This window comes from Phocoena sinus, chromosome 17 (genome assembly GCF_008692025.1).
Source record: "Phocoena sinus isolate mPhoSin1 chromosome 17, mPhoSin1.pri, whole genome shotgun sequence".
Lineage (NCBI taxonomy): Eukaryota > Metazoa > Chordata > Mammalia > Artiodactyla > Phocoenidae > Phocoena > Phocoena sinus.
The window spans coordinates 6,382,308-6,407,083 of NC_045779.1; the positions used below are offsets into that span (position 1 = coordinate 6,382,308).

Sequence of the window (24,776 nt, forward strand, 5' to 3'; positions counted from 1 at the left end):
TGAGAAACCTGGAATTTGAACCCAGATGGAGCTGCCCTGAGTGCCTGGGGATGTTTCTGCCCCCTGAGGACTCGTTTTGTGTGACACTGGTGGTGCGTTAGAGGTTTTTAATGCTTCCCTTGGTGCCTGGGGAAGCACAGGTGCTGAAGACGCCTTCAAGATCTTCTCCAAACCTTATTTATAAACCTTTGCTTCCTGCTTTTAAATTTCTCAATGGAAAGAAACGGTTTGCCTAAATAATCCAAGAGTTTGGTAATGCTCCCTGTTCAGATTAAATTCCTCTAGGGTAACATGGTGTTTCCATTCTTGTTCTGGATTCAGAGAAAGCAGAGCACAAGGAACCACTGCCCATGCCTGACACCCATCATGGGGTGAACATGCCCACATATGTGTTTCTCAGACTTAGTAATGCCAAATCCACTCTTCTCTGCTACTATCTCCCGCCCTCCCTTTTCAGTTGCTTTATGACTCTTTCCTCTGCAATCTCCCCAACTTCCCTCTTTAAATCATAGAGTCTAAAACTGAACAGGTTAGTTTTTCCAGGTGTTACCCGGGCTGTGCTTGCAGCTGCCAGTGTGCTCCCTTTCCTGTGTCCTTCACTGCGCGTGTGTTTCCACGGCAGAGGGGCTGTGCTGGGCGGGTCTGTCACCGAGCAGATCTAACCCTGGGTGGGTCTGTCACTGGCTCCACGTGACTGGGTAAAGCACGTGCACAGCTGGACAGCAAGGCACAGAACAGGGCTTCCTAAACATTCCGCAGGCCCCAGCGTCCTCTGAGGGTCTCGGGCCGGCCTCTGGTGGTGGGCAGTGGGTGGAAGGGAGGGGGCAGCCTTCTACCCTCATCCCCAGCCTCATTTAAACGAGAACACCTTTACTCTTGGCTGTCTAACATGTAAGAGTTGGCACAGAATTTTACTGAGGATAATAAGAGGCCGCAGTTCTAAAGATATAAAAATTGACAGTCACCCAGGGTAGAGAAAAGCCTACAAGCTTTGGAACCGGAGAGCGAGTGTGAGCTCTCCCTCTGCTACCACCAGCCTCTCCTTCGTCTCTTAGACTCTCCAAGTCACTTAGTCTCTCTGCCTAGGGACTGTCTAGAAAATGGGGCTAAATCTCACTTCGCAGGGTTATCGTGATGATGAGTAGAAATATATGTAAAATGCCGAGCACAGCGTGGGACACATAGAAGCTACTCGATAGCAAGGTGCCATGTCTATTTGCGTTGTTACTGAAAAAACTTGGGTGTCCAGCTGAGAGTGTGTCTGTATTGTCATTTTCAAGTACGAAGGTTAGAATATTCTACTACGACTTCAATTTTATTCGGGTCCGGAGTCATGTTAATTAATATGCCGGGTTAGATGGTGTATAATTCATTTAAGCTAAAATGTAACTGAAAGGAGAGGAGCACTGTTAATCCTATGACTCAGTCTCTCGGGTGGACCAGTATTCACTGGCTGCCTCGATTTTTTGTTTATGTTCTGTAAGAAACAGCTAATTTTAGAGTAGTGAGAAGCAGTTAACTTTAGAGTACAGTTTCAAACCTCTCAAGTATCACGAAACACTCTGATCTGTTGTGCCCACCTTTGGGCTCTCAGCACCAAGCCCTGTGCCTGATGTGGAAAAGGTGTTGTGCAGCTCTGGCTGGGATGCAGACTAGGGCCTGGAGTGGAAGCAGTGAGAAGTAGCCGCCTTAACGTGGTTACACATCAGAGAGGGCAAGAGCTGTTGGCCCAGGGATACAAGGCCTTGTTGGATGAAAGACATTGCATAGAAAGTTGGTACCAAAATACGTAGCTCTGGAGGAGTAAATCAAAATTGCCAGCGAGAACCTAGGGAACTGGACACAGAGCTTTGGCTAATACGGTATTTCACTGACAAAAGTGACCTTAGGAATCCATCAACAAAACGAAAAGACAGACTGTGGAATGGGAGAAAATATTTGCCAATGATGAAACCAACAAGGGGTTAATCTCCAAAATACACAAGCAGCTCATACAACGCAATATCAAAAAACCACACAATCCAGTCAAAAAATGGGTGGAAGACCTAAATAGACATTTCTCCAAAGAAGACATACAGAGGGCCAAGAGGCACATGAAAAGATGCTCACCATGGCTAATTATTAGAGAAACGCAAATCAAAACTGCAGTGAGGTATCACCTCACATGGGTCAGAATGGCCATCATCAAAAAGTCTACAAATAACAAATGCTAGAGAGGGTGTGAAGAAAAGGGAACCTTCCTACACTGTTGGTGGGAATGTAAATCGGTGCAGCCACCATGGTAAACAATAGGGAAGTTCCTTAAAAAACTAAAAATAGAGCTACCATACAATCCAGCAATCCCACTCCTGGGCATATATCCGGAAAAGATGAAAACTCTAACTAAAAAAGATACAACGCACCCCAATGTTCATAGCAGCACTGTTTACAAAAGCCAAGACATGGAAACAACCCAAATGCCCATCAACAAATGACTGGTTTAAGAAGATGTGGTATATATATATATATATATATATATATATATATATAAAATGGAATATTACTCAGCCATAAAAAGAATGAAATACTGCCATTTGCAGCAACATGGATGGACCTAGAGATTGTCATTCTAAGTGGAATCAGTTAGAGAAAGACAAATACTATATGATATCACTTGTAAGTGGAATCTAAAAATAATAAAATGAATCTAATATATACAAAACAGAAACAGACTCACAGACATAGAAAACAAACTTTGGGGAAAGGGGAAAGAAAGCGGGGGCCGGGGGGATAAATTAGGAGTATGGGAATAACAGATACAAACTACTATACATAAAATAGATAAGCAACAAGGATTTACTATGTAGAACAGGGAACTACATTTACTATCTTGTAATAACCTATAATAGAAAGTAATCTGAAAAATATATACAACTGAATCACTTTGCTACACACCTGAAACTAACACAATATTGTAAATAAACCACCTTAAGTGGGCCTAGAACAGAGAAGATCGATGCTCCATCCTGACTTCTGGGGCAGGGGGTTAGGGAAGCAGGTCGAGCGCCCTGTCAGGACCTGGGGACAACATGGCCCGGCACAAGGACTGAGGGAGCGGGAGGTCAACACAGGGCTTGGGCACTTCTTGCCTATGTGATACTTTTCCTCTTCAGTGAAATGTTGACAATCAAGCCTACTTTGAGGGGTAAGGTATGGGGAGTGAGGGAAGTCATTCACATAAAGTTATCTTTTAAAATATAAATCCGATCACGCCATCCCCCTACTGGAACCCATTCAGTGGCGTCCCTTTGTACAGAAAACGAAACCCAGCTCCTTTCACCATCCTGCAAGGCCTTCGTGACTTGGCCGCTGCCCATCTTCCCAGCTTAGTCTCAGACCACACTCCCCTGTTCGCTCAGCTCCAGCCACACTGACCATTTCTCCATCCAAGGAGGTATTTTTGTCCCCCGAGCCTGCATTTGCTGCACTGCCTGGTCGGCTCTGTCCCAGGCTCCCTGTGTCCTGCAAGCTCCTGTCTTCCCTTGCTCTCAGCTCCAGGGTCATATCTTCAAAGAGGAGTCAGCAGACCACCCTATCAGATGCCTTCCTTGATTTCCCAGAAGGCTTCAATTCACAAAGATCTTGGTCATTCATTAACTTATGTTTTCACTAGTGGTCTCCCCGGACTGAAGAGAAAGTTCTTTAAGTGCAGAGGACGCACCTGCCAGTTCTCCACTGTGTCCTCCGAGCCTGGCCCAGCGCTCGGCACAGACCACATGCCCAGGGAAATTCACCAAATGAACACATGAACGAGTGAACGGAGAAGATGGAGCTCGGCTGTCACACTGTGGTTGCCTGGATTGGTGACTGTTATTACCATGTAGCATTTTATGATTGCACCTTTAGATCTTCAGATCTTTCAGAATAGGGAAATAATTTATAACATACTAAAAAAAAGTATAACAGAAAAATATATATGTAAACATGAATGGCTGCTATTTTCCTTGTGATAATTTTAAATGGAAAAGCAATGGATTTTTATATATGTTTCTGTGTGCAATCAGCGGATAGGCTGGTAAATTTTCTGCACGTGTCTGCAAGGTTAAACTGCAAATATCCCATTCACATACAACATCAGAAGGCCATTTTTCTAACCTGAAGAGGGTGTTTATAACTATTCTGCATTTTGTATACATACAATAGATAGTTGTACATAAATAGACATTCAACAGCTCCAGCAAAATTCCTGCTGCCAAAGAGAAGAAAAACGTCAGAGTAAGCTCTAAAGAAAAGTGCTGGGTTTTTTAAAATGTAGAAATGGCAATTCGCAGCATTTATACAAATTGCCGTATACTGAGGGTTGCAACTCTGAGAATGAATAGTAAGAAAAGTTGCAGCTAAGAGCAAATCTGAGGACACTTGTTTTGAAAGTAAAGCTTAGTCAGTATTACAGCATTCTGGCAATCTGCATAACATTAACCAGAGTGCTTTGTATTGGGATTGACACTTCACGTATTGATTTTCTCATATGTAAAATGTTCTGACTAAAACTTCTATTTAAAACGCTCCAGAAGAAACTTATCTTGGATGAAGTAAGAAGAATTCATATGCCCCCTTACATCTTGGGCATATTAATCTGAATAATACCAAGTAACTGTACAACCCAATTGTTGGATGGATCTAATATTTTGCACCTTGTTTTTTTGCTATAATTTTACATACATGCTGTGAATTCTATAAATATACAGAAATGTGTGACGGTATCAGCAGAAAATGTAAACAGCTTCAAAAGGAGTTAGAAAAATGAGAAAGTGTGAGATCCATAGTGAGATAGTACAGATGAGCTAGGAATTCTAAGGTTAAATAATAAATATTAAGTTTTCCCACAATGTCATACCTTAGAAGTGGAATGCAAAGTTGCATTAGACCAACAGTGTACCGAAATTTCTTATGCATTTGTATTTTGTGCTCCTTTTTCTTCTCTGTATCATATATTCAGTATATGTTTTCCCCAAGAAAAACTAAATGATATAATTACTTTAGAGCTGTTGGAAGGGGAATGGATATTTGTGGATAAAACAGAAAGTATTTTTCATGGGTGAATGGAATGAAGTCCAGAGCCCCACCCGCACTGAGCTGGGTACCAGCCACATCTGGACTTAAGATGCCACAGTGTCCAGTCCTCACAGCTTCAGCCCTGTCTCTGAGGTTACCTGCCTGAGAAATCTATAAAAGGAGATACAGCTTTAATAATCCAACACCAAACAGAGTTAACTCTTGAGTCTTTATACCAGCAAGGGCTCGTATTTGAGATATTCTAAAGCATAAACTATTTTAGTGGTGCTTTCATTTTCAAATGAAATGATGCATTTTCTTCATTTGTTCGTTTGTTCTGGTAGGCTTACATTCTGATGATGTTGTAATGAGGCTAGGATTAAAGACAGTTGGCATCTCCTCAGCAAAGACCATTGGGATGGGGTCAGGGTGGAGGGCAATTCAAGCGTGGAACATGGTGAAACAGAAAGTTGGTTAGGGATTAAGAATGCACTGTGACTAACCCACAAAATCAGTAATCCACAGGTGGGCAACAGTACACAGAAGGATGGATGGAACGACACCAGGGGATGTTGTTCTGGTCCTCTAGGTATGAACAAATACTTTCATAACATATAGCTTTGTTTAGGATTTACTTTTTCTTTTTCAGCAAAGGAGACTGTGCAGAAATGCTACAGTAATCTTTTATGCTTTCACATGACCATCAGAGTCTGCAATGAGATGGCCACAATCCATCCCAATACCACATGGTTGCATGTTACCTTGGATACCAGGCTGGCTCTGTATGCTGCTAGTTGCTTCAGGTACTCCTTCTTCGCAGCCTCTGTTTTCTTTTTATAGACCTGTAACAACAGAGAGTCTGAAATTAGGAATTAGAAAGCGCATCTGCTTTTGTTTCCAGAGAAGTACAGCGCAGAATGATAACTGTGTGTTCGCACACACACACACTCACACACACATAATACAATAACATACATCTCCCCGAAGATCGTGTTTTCTTACTGAAACAAGTTTTTAAGAAGTATGGCAAGAGATTAGATAAGAAAAAGATTAACTATAGTAAAATTTTCCATTTTCCATAAAGCATATGTACCGATTTATCTGGGGTACTTTGACAGTGGAGGTAGTTGGCTTAGAAAGATACTATTGATGGAGGTTGCCGGGGAAAGAAACTACATGTGAAAAAAGAAGTCATTCATATTTACATAATGGGCAGAGAATTCTACAGTGCATTCAAATCCCGATATATATTCTCCTTGCTAAATATAAAAACAAGGACAGAATTAAAAGATGATCAATTATGTTCAACATGTTAATCAAAGAAACAGTTATGGAGTTCGCAGGTTCATCGCTATTTTAAAATTTTGTGTCTTGAAGCTCTATTTTCAAAGACTCAGGAGTTGGTAGTGGCAGTCAAAGTCACATTTGGGAGTGGGCTGGGGACCCTGAGTGGCCGAGTGGTCATGCCCTTTCCAACAAAAACACTGGATGGCATGAGTGTGTGGAAGCCTCAGTGTGAAGAGGTAAAAATGTTCAGAATTGATTTTCAGTTTACAGAAGCTTTTCATTTTTCACAGGGGATCATTTTGCAAATACAAGTAAAATCATCCTAAAGTGAGCAAAAGTACCAAAAAATGACTTGGAGGTAGGCTAAAGGTCACATTGCTAAGTGAAACAGAAAAAAAGTCATTAGAGTCAAAAACGAAAGATTAGCAAAGTGAATACACACGGTTGTCTGCTACCATTAAGCTCATTCTTTCAAGGCTTTAGAGTCTGTTCTTGTCAATCTTTTGAAATCACCCCTAAAGAATAAAATATTTTTCACCATTGGATGTATTTTCATCGATAGGACTAGTTTAAATTTCCCACATCTTGAATTTTACAGCAGGGAATGAGGCTTGCTTGGCTAGCATTTTGTAATGCTGAGCTCAAAACTAGACACAGCTCAGTGTGAAAAGTGGCTTTGGAATTAGTCAAAATAGTTAAATATAAATTATGTCTAAAGACCAAGTATCTGCCACAGTCGGCAGCAGAGGTCAGTTTATGGTTTCTCATGTGGAAGGTGGTTTGCTGAGCCCAGTCCCCAGCTGTGAAATTCAAGGTGTGAGAAATATTACTTACTTATGAATATTTTAATTAAAGCACAACATTTTATTTAAGGTAAACAAATGAGTAACCTTGTCAGCAGAATTATAAAGGACCCTGTGAAATGAAAGTGCTAATTTAAGGAGCTCTTCAGCCTAGTCTTTTATATTCGGCATTTTGCTATATTAAAGGCAATCATAAGAAGGCGATTAAGAATTTGTGCAACAGTGTCATACAATCATTGTGTCATCTTTACAATATATGGAACTAAAGAAATTTAAAAGAAATTTTTTAGTAAAAAGCCAAATTAATCCTTTGGTTCAATTACAAGAGAACTCTTAATTTACAGAGCTAATTATTGGAAATAAAATTCAAACCCTGTTTTAGACATTCAAACATGAAAACAAATAAACGCTGGATTACAGCAAACGTCTCTGAACAGCACGATTCGTGTGTATTGCATGCTTTGGTCACAGCCACAATCAGAAACACAGAGCCCTCCTGCTTTCTACTGATTTATTTCTTTCTCCAAAGACAGATTTCTGTTTGTAGTTCTTTCTCACTCCAATCTCTTCTCCAAGACATAATTTATAATTAATGACCTTACACTGAAAATGTTTACATTTACTTTTAATACCTTAAAACTGTTTGGAGAGGGTTCTTCTCCCACACAGACAGAAATCCTATTCAGGACTTTGAAGCAAATATTTAGCAAAAATATCTTTGATGGTAGTATGCTTTTGTATACTAGAAGCATTTCTACCATGTTTTTTATTCATATGCTACTCTAAGTGACCCCCTGGGCAGCTAACTAGGGTTCATTTAGCTTCTAAAGGCAAATATTACACACTTGGGTCCATAGCATTGCCCTAAGCATCATTTTCTAAGTGGCACAGATAAGATAGTGTTGCCAGATGGACAGATTGTAACATCTATCCTCTTTCTTGCATTTGGTTTCTACTGAAACAAGCAACAGTGTTACTATGGTGGGGTCCCCAGGGGTTAACGTCCCACAAGGTGTTAACGTCCCTGAAATTTGTTGATTAATAACCATGGGAGAAAGGTGGCAACTCAATGTGTTTTAGGCTGAATGTGTGCCCCCTGGTTTCACTGGGAGATCGATGTTGTTACGGGATACCTGACCAGCATTCAGAGTGCCCTGTTTCCTCCAAATGGCTCCCTATTGGCTACTCATGATTGGCTATGTGAGATCATCGTACAAGCGCCTAAATACCGCTTTAGAAAAGGGTAAACTCATCACGTCACACTACACGGATTGATGGGTCCGCTCTTTCCTGAATAGACGCAGGTGTTCAGAGGGAGGATGCAAAGGGTGGTAATTTCAGGAGGTATATTTCTGTAATTGTGTTTAAAGGGGGCGGTACCCTAGATCAGAATTAACATCTGAGGTGGTCTCCCCGATAGTAATTTTGAACCTCCACCTTTGAGAACTAGCTAATGGCTCAAATATTATTCACCCTGTATGTATGTCTCTATGATGCTACCTTCTAAAATCGCACAAGGATGCTTTCTGAATTCTATATTTGATGGAAATGTCTGAAGAAAGGCCTCAAATGTACGCGTGAATGATAAAAAACATGTAAGAATTCCACATACTTAAATTCCTACTTGAGAACAGATATTTAAAAATCATCAGTAAAAAGATCCTCAAAAACGTTTCAAAGCTCTATTTATACATGGAGAAAGTCTTCTGCTTGCTGAAACCAGAGATGACGCTGACTGCGTTTGGCAATGAACAGCCCACTGCAATGATCAAACCTTCTAATCTAGGAGGATAGGTCTGATTTATATCAAAGTTAAGTCTGGGAAAGAAATGGTCTCTCTCTCTCTCTCAGGGAAAGACAAATATTTTAAAGAAATGTGATTCACACAGTAAATATTAGTACTCAGTTGAACTACAAAATGGCTTCCAAATGGTCTACAGCTGTTTGAAATAAAGTGCAAAGTTGGCCAGATGAGGATTTAAAAATCATAATACATCATTCATCATTTTCCCCAGCTCATCCAAACACTTTTGAATTCATCCTGTCCTAACTTAGTTATTTGCTGTGGTTTGTTATTCTAAGAAAGCTACCATATCCTATCTAAGGATCGCATCTCAGTGGTTAAACTAAAACATATATAATGGCTAAACTAAAACATACATCAAATACCAATTCTAGAGAATCCAAATTCTGTTCATGTAATCTAGTGATTCTGTGAATCATTTTTTAAATGCTCTACGTTCCAGCATGTGTAATATATATGTCTTATAGGCTAATAATCTCTAATTAAAATCAGCAGTTCAGTATCAGTGAATACGATGCACACAAACAGAAAAAATTCTAATACAACCTGCCATTTTGCTTTTTCCACTTTCTGCTCCCTCCCCAAACAATCTGTCTAACTTATACAAAAAAGTAAAATCTTATAAACACCATTTAGTTCCTTCTTCCTTCCCTCTTTTCGGCTCTGGCCCTGAGTTAATCTCTAGTTGTAGTTGATTTCAACTCTTTACAGTAATAATAAGAAAAAACATAATTCTTCCAATCCTGGATTTTATCCAAACACTATAAAACTAGAAGGCGCTTTTCTTTTTCGTTAACTTCAAATGCAGTTTTTCCCCCCCAGTATAAGTTCATATTTATAGAAAATGCTTAGAAATACAGTTATATAAGAAATACTAATTCAATCACAATTCCCTGTCATACACGGTACTGGAGAAATTAATGTCTGCAGCGTCTCTGAATGCTGTTATTATTTAGGATAGTGACAGCAAGTGCCTCTGTGTTTTATACAGAACTTAGTCCTTAAATGCAGTTAAATTTCCATTTGTGTAACGTGCTCAGCGTTTTCTTAAGCATTGCAGAACTCAGAGGACTTTATACATGAGTATTCAGAGCACTGAAAATATTACACAGTGTGTCAAAAATCTTGCTCTCGATTCTTTTTGGGATCCATCAAATGCATACAAATCGTCTACACAAAAATGGTGTAACCTGGTTTTGGAATGGTAGGGATCAGAGAGAAGCAAGCTCCCCATCTGAACAAATGGCTGCAAAACATATCTGTAGATTCATTAAATGAGGATGACCGGGGCGAGTATGATGTCGTTTGATTATGCTTAACAATGCATCGAGTATCTATTATGTGCCTTCATGGTGTGAGGAACTGAAGCTACAGAACCAAAAACAGGCATTAAGAATATGCCTCTAACATGTGCTTTTTTTGTGTCAGGCACACAAGAAATGCAGACAACCCCCCCCCCACATATACATATTATACATATATGTATAATCACATTGATCTGGTATCTAAGATCCATCTTTGCATCTTTGTTCATGCAATGGCTCCTCCTGGCTGCATGAGATCTCCCCTTGATGCCTCTCTTAGACCCCCAACTGCAGGGCCTGTCATCTTTTTGTCCACAGCAGAAGCCCCAGCAGGCAGGGCAGAGCTTGGTGCATAGTAGGTGCTCAGGAAATACCTGTGATCCAGTGTATAATCCCTAGTCTCAGGTTTCTCCTTCCATGAGTCAGCATGGGCATGGGTGTGCATGGTAAAATACCGAATTGCATCTTCTGAATTAGAGTGGGCATCAATAGAAGTAGAAGATTTGATATACAGACAGACAACCCGCCCACCCCAAACATGTTTGCCAATAATATACATAAAGCACAGCAGACTTGAGTATTATATTCAAGTTCTCTCCTTGCTGATGTCATGGAACCTTTCAAGTGGAATGTCTGCTCGCTCTGTGTATGAGCGTGGAATATTTCTACGTGTATTTATACCCATGAAGGCATGCCGTAATCCCATTTATGTACCAATGATTATATGTATTTATACTTACCTGTGTTTTAGAGGTGAAATATGCTCACCATTGCATGTAATATTTCTAACTGCTGTTTTAAGTTTTTACAAATATAAACTTTTCTTACATTCTACAGTTTTTAAATGAACAATTATTTTATATATCCTTTACTCCTAGTTTAAAAAAATTGGTGAAAATGCATAGTGTTTATAAGGAACTGGCCAAGATAAACACATGTGTGAATGTGACAGTGCAATAGGATTTTAGTTAACCTGAAGTGCTGTTGACATAAAATCCACATTTTATCATAAGATACGGGGCGGGGGAAAAAACCCCGGCAGCGTATCTGTAGTGGGTGTTTGAGCACCAGTGAGGAGTAAATGATTTGATTCCGTGGGCTCAGAGGATTTGTCAGCTGCCTTATAAGTATAATTCTGGCTCTTCATATCCCTGCTGCTTCTAATTTAGCAGGACAGGCTCATAATTGAAGCAAATTAACTATTTACACTTGCCACTTCTACCAGGGGAAGAGGACACAGCAGCAGGAAAGAATGAGCAGGAAATTACATTCTTCCCACTTGTGTCAGATCTGCCCTTATATAAACACATTAACAGTAATTTCATAAGGCGTCAAACATAGGAATAAATACTGAGGGATAAAATAATGAGGTGTTGCTATTGAGCTGAACTGCTACGGCTAATATCCTTGGATATGAATTATGCATCCTGAAAGAAGGCAGATGTTACAATATTCAAACAGTTTCCCTGCAAGTGATATCTGCTCATTAGGCTCTGGATCTAGAGGTAAATCCACTCTCTGCTCCCACAACAGGGCTAGCATTTACAAAAATAGGCTCTCTGGGCACCGTGGGCTGTGGTTTCTCCTGAACACACCAAACTCTGAACCGGCCTTCCACTCCATTTTTAGCCTAACAGCATGTTTATTCAGCTCTTTGGCTGAAGCTCTAAAGCCATTTAATGTAATGTAAACAAGAACATTTTGTTTGTAATTTGCTAAATGTATTACAGCCCAACTGTGTCTCCAGTTAGGAACTTAAGGTTCACTTAGTAATTTACATCTGGTTCTGATTTAAGGTGACTTTCCTTTCCCACTTAAGAGCTGACTTTCCATGGCTAAAAAGGACCCAAGAACACTTTACAGCTTTTTGGACCAATCTCTTCTGCTTCAAAGCTGGACGGACTCCTTAATTTAGTGGGGTTTGATTTGCTCTCCGTTAACTGGGAACTCAGATCCCAGACTTGGATGACCAGAGTCGCAGAATTCAGAAATAACGGGGAGAGACAGGAAATCTAACTGGACCTTCATAAAGAAAGATGCTGAGGGTCGAAACTCCAAGGAGTCTAATACAAAGGGCGTGATCTTGTTATGTTATTATTTTTCTTTCTCTGTAGGTTCCAGTCAGTGAAAGATAAGTAGCAAAGACCAACATCACAGTCACGCTTATGTTTTACTTCCCTCTCTCCATCTCGTGCCTTTTTAAAACAACTTAGTACGGCTCTGAACCGGGCTGTCCACTGTCTTAGGATTCATTAGCATTTAAAACCTCCAGTTGGAATCCCAAACACAATCCTGCTCCCATTCCAGATTCAGCACCATCTTCCAAAGTATTAAAACGGAGAGATCTCTGACATGTGAAGTTTGTTCAGTGGCTTTGGTAGGAATGATTCATATGGGAGGTTTTGTGTTCCTGGAGGACTTTTAGCACTTCTTTCAGCTTCCTTCTGATTTTTCTTCTTTGAGAGATTCTTCATAGGAACCAAAGGACATATAGGTTCTCCCTTATCATGGCTTCTGAAAATAAAGATCTGCCCATCTGCATGGCTTGTTAGCCCCGCCTGAACTCCACAATGAGGAAGCATGTGACACAGACACACAGCAGCCCTATTAGTCCTGTTCCCTCTGGCTGGCAAGTAAACATTCGATTGTAATCTCACTAATAGCTGTTTTTCCTTAAGTATTGTAATTTTCTGAGCCCCTAATAAGTCATCAATAATTTTGTCCATTTTCTCCAGTTCGTGTTTACATTTGTAGCTGTTCATAATTGGGGGCTGTTATGACAACGGGATGTTTGAACAATCGTGGTGCATGAAATCCTAGCCTTCTACTTGAACCAGCTGCCTACACGATGCCAACAGCATCACGTGGGGCTGTTCTGAAACATGCACATTTGTCCTAAAATTTGAAGTTTAATGGTCTGCCTCTAATCGGCTTCAGCAACATTCCTTTCAAAATACATAGCATGTGCTCCCCAATTTGAATATTAAATGAGAGTAAAATACAATTAATTTAAGCTTGAAATAGAGATATTATATTATGTTGGCACAATGAGTCAACATAAAGGGGAAGAACAGGTGGTAACACATCATGCTAACACTTTAGGATACTTTGCTGACATTCTCTTGATGCCCAAACGTGCGTCCTAGGCGGGCATGCACGCTTCTCTGGCCATTCCTGCAAACTGTTACACGGGGGCTGCCACGTGGTGTCCCAGCAGCCCCGTCAGATGCAATATGCTCCCTTTTGTAAGCGTGGCGTCTGATTTCATTCATTGGACCCTCTCTCTGCTTGTCCCTGGGATCGACTTGCACCCTGTGTCATAAACCATCCTTTTTGGCATACTCTGCAGCTTCACTCTCTTTATTAAGCAAGATCATCTTTTAAGAGAAAAGGATAAGCTATGCTGAACCCCTGTCAAGTCAAAGGAACATAAGGCATGGGGACAAACCATTTTCGAGTGACTCAGACTGCTCCCAATATCTTGTTTTGAAAATGGTGCTCAAATGTTAAAATATTAACTTTTCTAGAAGAGACAAAGATAGTTATTTCTATTAGTATATTTTCCTAAGCAATCTTAGCATAACTTTTTAAAACAACTGCATTTTGATTATGAAATTGCTTTATAATACCCAATGAGTTAAATAGGGTCAGCTATTATATAATTTCATCCTTTACTTATAAAACAAATTCTTGAAAAAACCCCCAATTATTTCCATTAAGAGAGAACCCAGCAACTTCCCTGGCGGTCCAGTGGTTAAGACTTCACGCTTCCACCACACAGGGGGTGGGTTCGATCCCTGGTCGGGGAACTAAGATCCTACATACCAGGTACAGCCAAAGTGTTTAAAAAAAGAGGAGAGAGAGAGAGAGAGAGAGAGAGAGCCCAAAGACAGACTCATTACAGGTTATCAAATTGGAAATAAAAGAGAATGAGGAAAATGTTTTGTCATCACAAGTATACTCGAAAGAGCTTACAGCATTGAGGCCTTGTCCCTATCCAAGACTACACATAGGGGTTGTCAAAGCAGAGAGAGAGGTGTGTCTTGGTGCTTGGATCATGGATGGAGCAGGGACAGGGATGCGGTTGGGATTCCTGGTGGATGTGCACTCAGTTTCTCAATCCATGAAGCTGTAGTGAGTGGAGGAATGAGTCCCTCTACAATTCCAGCATGAGTGTCCAGCATCAGGGGGGAACCACACCTCAGCCTTGGGAGTGTGAGAGCAAACTGATCTGAGTTAGGATAGAAACCAGCTCTGAAATCCTCAAACAACTATTTCAGGTTTTCAGTGGAATCATAAAATACAATGTCAACCACCCTCTTAATTGTGAGATGAGTATTTTAATCGAATGCAAGGAGAACGTTTCTGTGGTGTGTTTTCCAGCCTAGAGACGACTCTCGTAGCAGAGCTCCACATGGTAGGCCTGTGCTTTCCTGTGAAGCCCTTCCCTGGGGCTGGCAATCTTGCAAAGGACATAAGAAAATGTGTAGCGACTTCAGATCATAAAGGACAGCTTTGGCTTACAGTAAAGGGGGATTGGAGAGAACCGGGGGAGTGGGCTCTGTGTTTCCTTAGCAACTGGTTTTACCATCACAACTATAATTGGTTCCATGAATTGGTGAGAAAAAAACTGTTAAGTTGAATGATAAGTTCTAGTGATAAGTTCTAGTCACAGTGTGGAATTTTAGACAAATCAATCAACAGAATGGGACTCTGTCTTATTCTCTGCTCTACTCCCAGTGTCTAGAACAGTGCCCGGGGCACACAGTAAACATGCAACAAATATTTGTTGAATGAATAAGTGACTGCATTTAACCATCTGGCCCCATTTCATAGTCTGCAAACTTCAGATAAAAGTATCTGTGAGGAAGGAAGACCCCTGCTGTGGGCTCAGCAGGTGAAAGAGCAGCTCCCGAGACATGCCAGTCTGTATTTTTGCTGTGCTATTGGGGATCAGGGCAATGAACTAATTACCCTGGAAATAATTCATCATTATGTGGAATTACTTGACAAGTATTTTGGCAGTGTGTGTGAACTTGACATCATCTTTAATTTTGAGAAGGCTTATTTTATTTTGGATGAGTTTCTTTTGGGAGGAGAAGTTCTGGAAACATCCAAGAAAAATGTCCTTAAAGCACCTTAGCAGGAGGAAGCTGAAACCCCACCTAGTGTTCTCGAAGAAACTGGACTGACATGAACTCCCCTCCCCTGTTGATGACTTCTTGTGGCATTTCACACACTGTAGATGGTCACTGCCTTCATGTCCATGTTAGCTAAGGGCGTAAGATGACATCTTGTCAGTATTACTGTTCTGCTAAGCTGCTTCATTCAGGCCTACACAATTTTTTTTTAAAGGGAACTTTGGTTAATCAAGTGATAACAAGGGACTTAAATATGAATTTAGAATGAATGCAGGAAAAGAAAGGTACTTTTTCTGGCTATTTTAAAGTTTATAGGTCTGTTTCTCTTGAATAGATTATTATCATTACCTTGATTATGTGTACCTATGAATATGACAATCAGGCAATATACACTTATTAATTACTGTCTTTGGCAAAAAGGTTAAATTATGTGAAGCCTGGTTTTACAAAACCAAAGACTAGTGCATTTCAGTATATATGCGAATAAAGGGAGTTGACATGTCACATATCAAATCAAGTGAATGAAAATTTCACTCTGTGTTGAAACTTTAGAAAAAAAACAAATGCATACCAAAGACCCTTATTAGAAACTAAACACCTTAAAACAAAGGGAATACACAAAAGGCTAATGGGATGATGCTGTTTTACACTAAAAATTATTTCTTAGGCATTCCAGACCTGGGAGGAGGATCAGAGATCAGCTGTTTCATAATAGTAAGCATGTTATTTTTAAGGCCAAGGAACATTCAACTCCTGAGATAAGTTTCTCGTTGTCATAATCATTTAGTCACTTAGTTGGATTGTTTTTGATGCCTCCCCAAATAAAATGGAAATGTTGACTTACCTGGGATCCTTAATAACAGCATCTTACGGAAAATGTTTTACTCTCTTCACAAAGTGTTGCATAAGTCATTGTTTAAAGCATGAATATTCCTTCCAGGGTACTTGTTACAGCCAAATGTATTTTACTCCCCTATTGCTTCCCTCCACTTAGAAGTGGAGCAAACTTTGGGGCAGCTTCCATCCCTTCTATGGCACTGCCTAGTTATTGGAAGTCCCTATTGCTTCCCTCCACTTAGAAGTGCAGCAAACTTTGGGGCAGCTTCCGTCCCTCTATGGCACTGCCTAGATATTGGAAGTCATAAGTATAAGACAGATACCACCTCCCATATGAACGTGTGAGTTGAATGGGGTAAAACGACATTAGTGGGCTCTATATTTTTTAAGGATATACAGTTGTTTCAATGTCACTTTTATATGTACTTCTACATATCTAAACATGTCTTCACAGTTTACACTTTCATTTGTATCTGCTGGGCTGGATTAAGCTTTGTTGTGACTGTGACCAATGTCCAGGCCACGTGAGCACTGTCTTATCACATCGCCAATTAGTTGTAATAAATGTCCAATGTACACCAAAAAAAAAAAGTATCTACGAGTATTGAGCAGAACAAATGAGATAAATCATGTAAAAGTGTTCTTCAAAGTATAAAACATGATATACATTATAGAGGTTGACGGATAATACAATATATAGTTCTTATAGATGTACATAGGCTTGAGATGTTCTGTTTCTTACATACTTCCCTGGACCTGGTGGGGAGAGGTAAAGAGTCTCTGTCAAGAATCCAATGAGACTAACCTGTCATTAATGCCGTAAAGTATTCTGCAGCAGCTAAAGCTTCAACTACTTAATCGTTTCAGTAACTGAACTTTAATGATAATGCTTGTCTAATTTTTCCTTCGTGACCATGAAATTCTAGATGGTGACAACGGCAATCTGGTCCCTGGTTTAGGAATCTGGGATCAATATTGCTTCTTTGTTGAAGTGGGCTACGTCTGCATACTGAACTCTTTCTCTCCACAGTTCCCACCCTCCTTAAGACATTCTGGGCTACTCGCCCTATGGCTGAGATACAAAGTGTCTCACGGCCCTCCACCGCCAGCAGTGTGGTCCTGAATCACACCACGGCAATCCACAAGAGAAGAAGAAAATAACCAGGCATCTGGGCCCATTTAATACAACCTAGAAATATAGTACAAGTGGGATTGAATAACATACTCGGATGGTCTTTAGGGAATGGATAAGGGTAGAAACCCTTAAATTTGAGGTTCATTTAGCAAAGAGCAAAGAGGGATTTGATGACAAAAGAATAAATAGTAAGTGCTGAAGAGAGGTGTGGACAGTTCTCAAAATACTTTTAGTATTTTTTTCTGTCTTTATGATCGCATTGGCAACATTAAGGAATGACGTAATCCTGGCTGGGATGCGTAAAAGTCCTTCCAAAAGTTAACTACGCTATATAAGCTTTGAAACAAAGGAACTAACATGTTACTTATAACAGAGCAATAGAGGAGTATAAAATTATGTCAAAGTCCCCTGAAGTCTGGTTCTGATGGGGTACATTCTCAGCCTCAGTCCTAGTATCTGAAGATTCACCCAACATCCCTAGAGGCCATTCCTTTAGAATGCGTACACTTTCTCAAATCATGTTGATTCACTTCCTTTCTCATCTTTTCTTACCTGTTTTTGCTCTTCGCCTAAACCATCCCACATTGAAGCCACAATTTTAGAGACTTCACCAAAGGTAGCATTTGGATTTTGGCCCTTGATGGCAGCCTGAGTATCACGAAAGAATAACGCATAAGCAGACACAGGCTTCTGGGGCTCATTAGGGTCCTTCTTCTTCTTCTTTTTGGGGGTTTTTGGTTTTTTCCCCATGTCAGAGGCAGGTCGCTTCTCTCCACCATTGACCTGAAATAAAACACCATCTGAATTATAGAAGAACTAAGAAAATTTGAGGGCAAAGCATATTGCTCTCCCTTGAGACTTACATAGATATACTCACCCATGCACATCACGCAAACACAGACGTTTCTAAGGGACACTTGGTTTTGTTGGTGTTACTGTTTTTTCAAGTAAAACTTATTTCATGTAATTTTCAAGTAAAACTTATTTCATGTAATTTTCATATTCATCCTTTTCCAGCCTAGTTTGCATAACTTTAAAATAATATTATTGATTCTCTTTATACTACTACTGTACGGTTAGATATTATACCTTAACTCGCTCAACGTTTTCTTGTTCTCACTCAGGAAGCTGAATGAGGAGCAGCATCGTGACTGACAGCAGCAGATTCCTCGTGTGGTAACCCTACTGGACGAGCAATCGAACCTGTTTGCTTCTGGGGGCTTTATCCTCTTCCTCCTACTTATGATTTTTTTTTTTTTTTTGCGGTACGCGGGCCTCTCACTGCTGTGGCCTCTCCCGTTGCGGAGCACAGGCTCCGGACGCGCAGGCCCAGCGGCCATGGCTCACGGGCCCAGCCGCTCCGCGGCATGTGGGATCTTCCCGGACCGGGGCACGAACCCGTGTCCCCCCGCATCGGCAGGCGGACTCTCAAGCACTGCGCCACCAGGGAAGCCCCCTCCTTATGATTTTTAAACAACAGTGGACAACACGTCCAATGAATAAAGTTGAATGGCTTTTGGTGTTGCACTTAGGTCTACGGAATGCTGCTGGCGTGGAGAATGGCATAATCTAGACCCTAGATCAGCGATGTCCAACAGAAGTTTCTGCAGTGGGGGTAAAGTTCTAAAATCTGCACTATTCAATATGGTAGCCACTAGTTACATGTAACTAATGAGTATGTGAAATGCAGCTAGCAGGAATAAGAAACAAAATTTTAAATTTTATATAATTTTAATTGCCTTAAATTGAAATAGATACATGCGGCTAGTCGCTACCATATTGGAGAGTGCACCTCTGTAAACTAGATCCTCAGATCTAGACATTTCTAGAACAGCTTTAATATTCAGTTTCAGGATAGATTCCATTTTCTCCCATTTTTCCTTGAGTATGAATATTTGGATAATCTGAATTGTTATTATGCAAGTGGGAAAAAACCCCCACAATGTATTGACATTTAAGACGTCTGCATTTGAACTTTGATACTGATTATATGCGATGTCACTTTATCCACCTCTATAGAATGAGAGATTTGGGCTACGATTTCTTTCTAGTTCTAAAAGTATATGAATCTACATGAGTATCGAGTACTGTTGTCTCGGAAGGAACCGTCTTTCCACACGCCTCTCCCACCAGCACGAAGGCCCCCGTACACTGTCTCCTGAGGAAGTCACCATTATCAGGGAGGTTCCGCACCCTCACCTTCTCTTATTATGACGGTTGTTGCTTTTTTCTTCTTGGCAAACAATGTAATATGTATCTTATTCAGATGAATTGCCAGGTAGAGTAATATGTGTAAAGTAACTGCCACCATTGGAGATGAAGCATGATCTCCTGAGAGGCCAGTGGATGTGACATCAGAGGATCCACACTCATGTCCTCCTTTACTATTTTCAGCTGTGAAATCCTGGCAAGTTACATAATTTCTCTGGGCCTCCATTTCCTCTACTGCAAACCAGCTGCAGTGCCATTTTGTGATTACTGAGATGATATATATATAAAAATATGTTTAAAACTTTAAAATGATATTCAGATGTTAATTATGACATGGTAGTAACTTTTTACTGAATGAATGGAAAGAAATGACCTTAACACTAATTTGTGATGCCATATGGTCTTGGTTTAAAAGATATGCCTTGGGAACCGAACAGAGACAGGAAAAAAACTAAGTGAATTCTTTGGCTTTGGCTTTAGTGAGAAAGTTATTTAAAAGATTATCATTTTAAAACTGTCTACTGAAGCAGAATGAACAACCCCATGGGGACAGGATGCTCTGAACTGAGCTGACAAGCTAACATAGATTAACACGAGAAGATAACTTCCCCAGGATGGGTTTGAGGTGATCCTGTCAAATGACTGGCCCTCAGGTAAATCTGCCAAAGGACAAGGATGCTGGGACTGGGCTGAGTTGATACTGGGCAGACTGGTGTAACGGCTCTAAACTAAACATGTAGGCGAATATGACCTAGAATGGTCATTCTCAATGGCTGAATGTTAGAATCACCTGGGAAACTTAAATAACACCCTCATGTCCAGGCTTTAGCTCTATACTGATTAAATGAGTGAGTCTAGGCTCAGTCACCCTCAACTCTACTCCTCCAACTGCCCTTTAACTACTTCAGACACGCAACAAACAAGCCAACTTTCTCTTTGCCCCAAGGCTACACAGAGCCATCTTCCTTCTCTTCACAGCCAAACCCCTCCACGTGGTTGTGTTGGCTGCAGGCAGCTTCGGCAGCTCACTGTACCTCCCCATTGCTTAGCTTTCAATAAGGTCGCCAAGGACCACGCTGATAAACCCAGTGGGCTTTTACTCTTCCCCTGACCTGCTTTCTCACGGGAGTGTCCTGTCTCTTCCAAGGGCTCCATGACATCACGGTCTCTGGGTTTCATGCCTACCTCGGTGCCCTCACTGTTTCCAGAATCATTTTTAGGCCCATCCTCCTCCACCTGGCCATTAAATGGCAGTGTTCCTGATGGTTTGTTTCTTTTTCTTTTTTTTGCTGTAGACTGTCTTCTCTTGTGAGTTTGTACTTAGGATTGTCTTAAGACGCAGGGTTTCCATTACCATTTGTGGGTGGATGAGTGTCAAGTTCTTTTCCTCTGAATTCTGAGCATAGAAACAATTGCTATTTGACATCTTTATCTTATTTTTTTTATAATTTCCAAATTTTCTAAACATAACTGTTCCTATATTCAAAATAACAAAATATCAAGAAGAAAAATAAAAAGGATTCAAGAAAGACCACAATGAAGAATATTAAAAATGAAGGGATCGTGACATTGGAGGTCATATTTCATCAAAGATTGGGAATTTTTAAACAAAGGGAACGAAGTGTAGGGAAATGAATGGTTCTCCATGGGGAATATTTACCTGGACTCCTTTTAAATTTTAATTGAAAAATTAGTGATCTGAAACATTAAAATCTCCATGATTGCAGATTACATCTGTCTTTGTAGAAAATAATCAAATGTCAGTTGTAGAGATAAATTTCCTATGATTCATTGCAAATATTTTTATTAAAAGATTTTCCCAAATAATTTAAATAGTTTCCCGATTCCATTGTCCAAAATTGTGTTTGAACTGCTGATCTTTATGCTTCCTTTCTTTTTAAATTGGGATTGGACAACATGGTGCGATCTACTGGATACGTGATGCCCTGTGATAACAGAAAGGACAGTTATCCTCCTGCTGGGCAACGTGGCCCTTCCTTCTAGGGATTCTCTGCAGAAGCAGGAGAACCTGTTACTGCCAGTGAGAAGCTCTAGGTATCAAGTGTATGAAAACCACAGATCACTGTCTTGAGGCCACGTAGAGCAACCCTATAGGAATCTCTGAACAATTCCATGCAGCCAATCAATTTGGTTGGTTTTCTGGAGGCCTCCCCTACTGTCCCAGCTTGTTCCTATATTCTTGGTTCATAATATTCTGGCCACTTATAAAACTGAACTATGGTTTAAGATAACGCCCCTTCACCAAAAGCTGATGTAAGAGGAAACAATGAAAATAAAAATTATGTATGAAAGAGTTTTTAAAAATAAAACGTGCTTTGAAGGGAATCATTGTGATACTGCTCAGTGTTCCTTGTATAAAGACTTACTGGATATGTACAACGTCTTTGCTTTTAGGATGCAATAACGGGATGCAAATTCCTTGTTGTGGTCTGATGTCTAATGCACCCATGCAGGTGGGCAGTGCTCTGTGAAGTGAAGGCTGTCTGCCACGTGAACACTGGGCGTTGCCTCCTGATGTGTGAGGGTCTCATTTTTTATTTTGCCTTTTGCCTGTGTTTGGGAAGGTACAGAAATGAGCTGCTAGTTTAGAGTCCGTATAATGAACTGGGAATTTGTCAGGCCTACTATCTGGCGGTAGTTTCATCACATATCTGAAAACCACATGATCATATCTCATATACAAAGCCTCCCTAAAGAAAGAAATGTGGCTATAATTTGGATCCTCTTACACGCCAGGAATGGATTGTATCTTGAAAGACACCTGGCCTTTCTGACCATCAACTATTTGGAATGAACACAATGATGTGAGGAAATTAGCTAAGTGGATTTGTAATACGCGCCTGGATCTTAATTTTGAGTGTTGTCTGGATCCTGAATTCTTACTTAGATGGATCCTGAATTCTTACTTAGAGGAATGAAAGCTTATAATTTTATGTCCTAATTTTCTAAGAGACCCTGACTTCTGCAGTCTAGAGCAGTACTATCTTATGGAATTTTCTGGAAAGATGGAAATGTTCTCTGCACTGTTTGAAAGGGTAGCCACTAGCCACATGTGACTATGGAGAATGTTGTGCTGGAGCAACTGAGGAAATACATTTTTTGTTTATTTAATTTTAATTAGTCAAATTTAAATGTACACAGTCATACAGGACTTGTGGCTACTGTACAGGACTGTAGAGCATTGTGTACTGGACATTGTTTTAGTGTATAACATTTCTAGAGTTACTAGGGTTCTAAGACTGAAGAGTTAAATTTAATTCCAACGTCATAATCTTTACAATATAGAAGGAACCATATAATGCAAAAATATAAACTCCCCACGATGACGAGCACATTGAGAGTAAGGACAAGATTCCGCTAATCTTTCCATCCTCACAGCATCCGTTCGGAGTCTTACGTGCAGCGGATCATCACACATTTCCACCCCTGTATTATACAGCAGTGGGCAGAGGCTTAGAATGACAAGGAAAAGGACATTTGAGACACATATAAAAGTTGTATGAGGGCTTCCCTGGTGGCGCAGTGGCTGAGAGTCTGCCTGCCAATGCAGGGGACATGGGTTCGTGCCCCGGTCCGCGAGGATCCCACATGCCGCGGAGCAACTAAGCCCGTGAGCCACAACTACTGAGCCTGCGCGTCTGGAGCCTATGCTCCACAACAAGAGAGGCCGCGATAGTGAGAGGCCCGCGCACCGCGATGAAGAGTGGCCCCCGCTTGCCACAACTAGAGAAAGCCCTCGCACAGAAACGAAGACCCAACACAGCCAAAAGATAAATTAGTCAATTAAAAAAAATGCAAATTCTTGAGTCCTACTCTATTCTATAAAAAAAAAAAAAGTTGTATGAAAATCATAGCAACTAAGAACATGTCTGGTTTGAGGCTTTAACCGTAATCTCGATCACCCACAGGCTTATTTCATATTCACTTTAAGCACTCATGAATAAACAAATACATACACAAATACATAAAGATACTACTTTCACATAAGCTTTACACAGATACATGTGCTTCATGTAACTTACTTGTAGACACAGATGTATTTCCCAAATCCCTAGGGGGTGTCCTTATGCTTCTGGTAATCCACCTCCTGTCATGTCTTATTGCTTAATTATAGTGATGTATTTAACTTATTAATCACAAGAAAACAATAATTTTTCACTTCAAAAAAGCCATGTGTTAATGGTGCTACTTAGAGAACACTTCTTAAGAATACAGAGTACTGGAGTTAAGAGTCTCAAGGAAAGAGAATCACTGATGTTGAAATGTCCCTGGAGAAGTTAGAAACGTCTATGAGCATATTAAAAATAACCTGCCACAGTCCCAAAGCCTTTAATGGAGCTGGGAGAGCTGTTTAACGCACACGAACTTGCAGTGATCACTGTCGTTTAAAATAGATTTTAATCAAGCACCATCTGCATAATAGGCTGAACAAACAACACAGAGCTCCGCTTAGGACTCTTAGCACGTAAAGTAAATATTATAAGATCTTCGCCATAGTAACAGGGCACATCACAGCACTTTTCGTGATGGTACTGTTTCTGAAAGTGAAAAATTCTGCTACTTAAATTCATTCTCTCTTTTCTTTCTAAACTATGCCATCTAAAATCCCCTTATGAGAATAAATTCAAATAAGCATGGAAAGCAAGTCATCTAGTTACTGTGAAATCAGCAAGGTTGTAATACCTCTTTCATTTTACAATCGGGTTTATTATTATCATTAATAATAACAGTACATTTAATGACTCAAAACATCAATTCTAGAAAACCACATATAAAATGGTATACTCTTGAGATGATTCACCAGTGCAGGGCATTGTATCGGTACTACAGTTTGTAAGATAAATTCATTTTTAAGGAGCCTTGATTCTGCCAAAGATAACTGAGTTTAGTTTTAGGATGAGGTTAGCAAAAATACTCAGTGGCCTTATATAATAAGGTAAGAAATTTGGGCTACTGTCCAGAAAAATCACTTTAAGGTAAAGAAAAGATTTGATTGTAATTACATACACCTGTTAGTTATGTTTATCAATTTTGTTAGATTCATTTGGTCCTTTCTAAATTTGCCTGTCTAGGGCAATATGTTTACTTCTTATTATTTTTGACTGAGGGTTTCTCCTGCCTTACACAGAATGCACAAGCTATCAATACATGGTCCCAGTGAGTAAAATGCCAGGTGCCTACGTGTAGCCTCACTTGAGT

At 40.2% G+C, this 24,776-nt stretch overlaps 1 protein-coding gene across 2 annotated transcripts in view; it reads right to left on the minus strand.

Annotated features, from left to right (window-relative positions):
* TOX (thymocyte selection associated high mobility group box) overlaps positions 1–24,776 on the minus strand; it is a 299,151-nt gene that overhangs the window by 16,627 nt on the left and 257,748 nt on the right. For both annotated transcript variants that reach the window (XM_032610469.1, XM_032610468.1), the window contains exons 5-6: positions 17,898–18,128; positions 5,796–5,876 (exon numbers count right to left, since the gene is read on the minus strand). In XM_032610469.1, the coding sequence (XP_032466360.1) occupies positions 5,796–5,876; positions 17,898–18,128 (312 nt within the window). The remainder of the gene's footprint in view (positions 1–5,795; positions 5,877–17,897; positions 18,129–24,776) is intronic.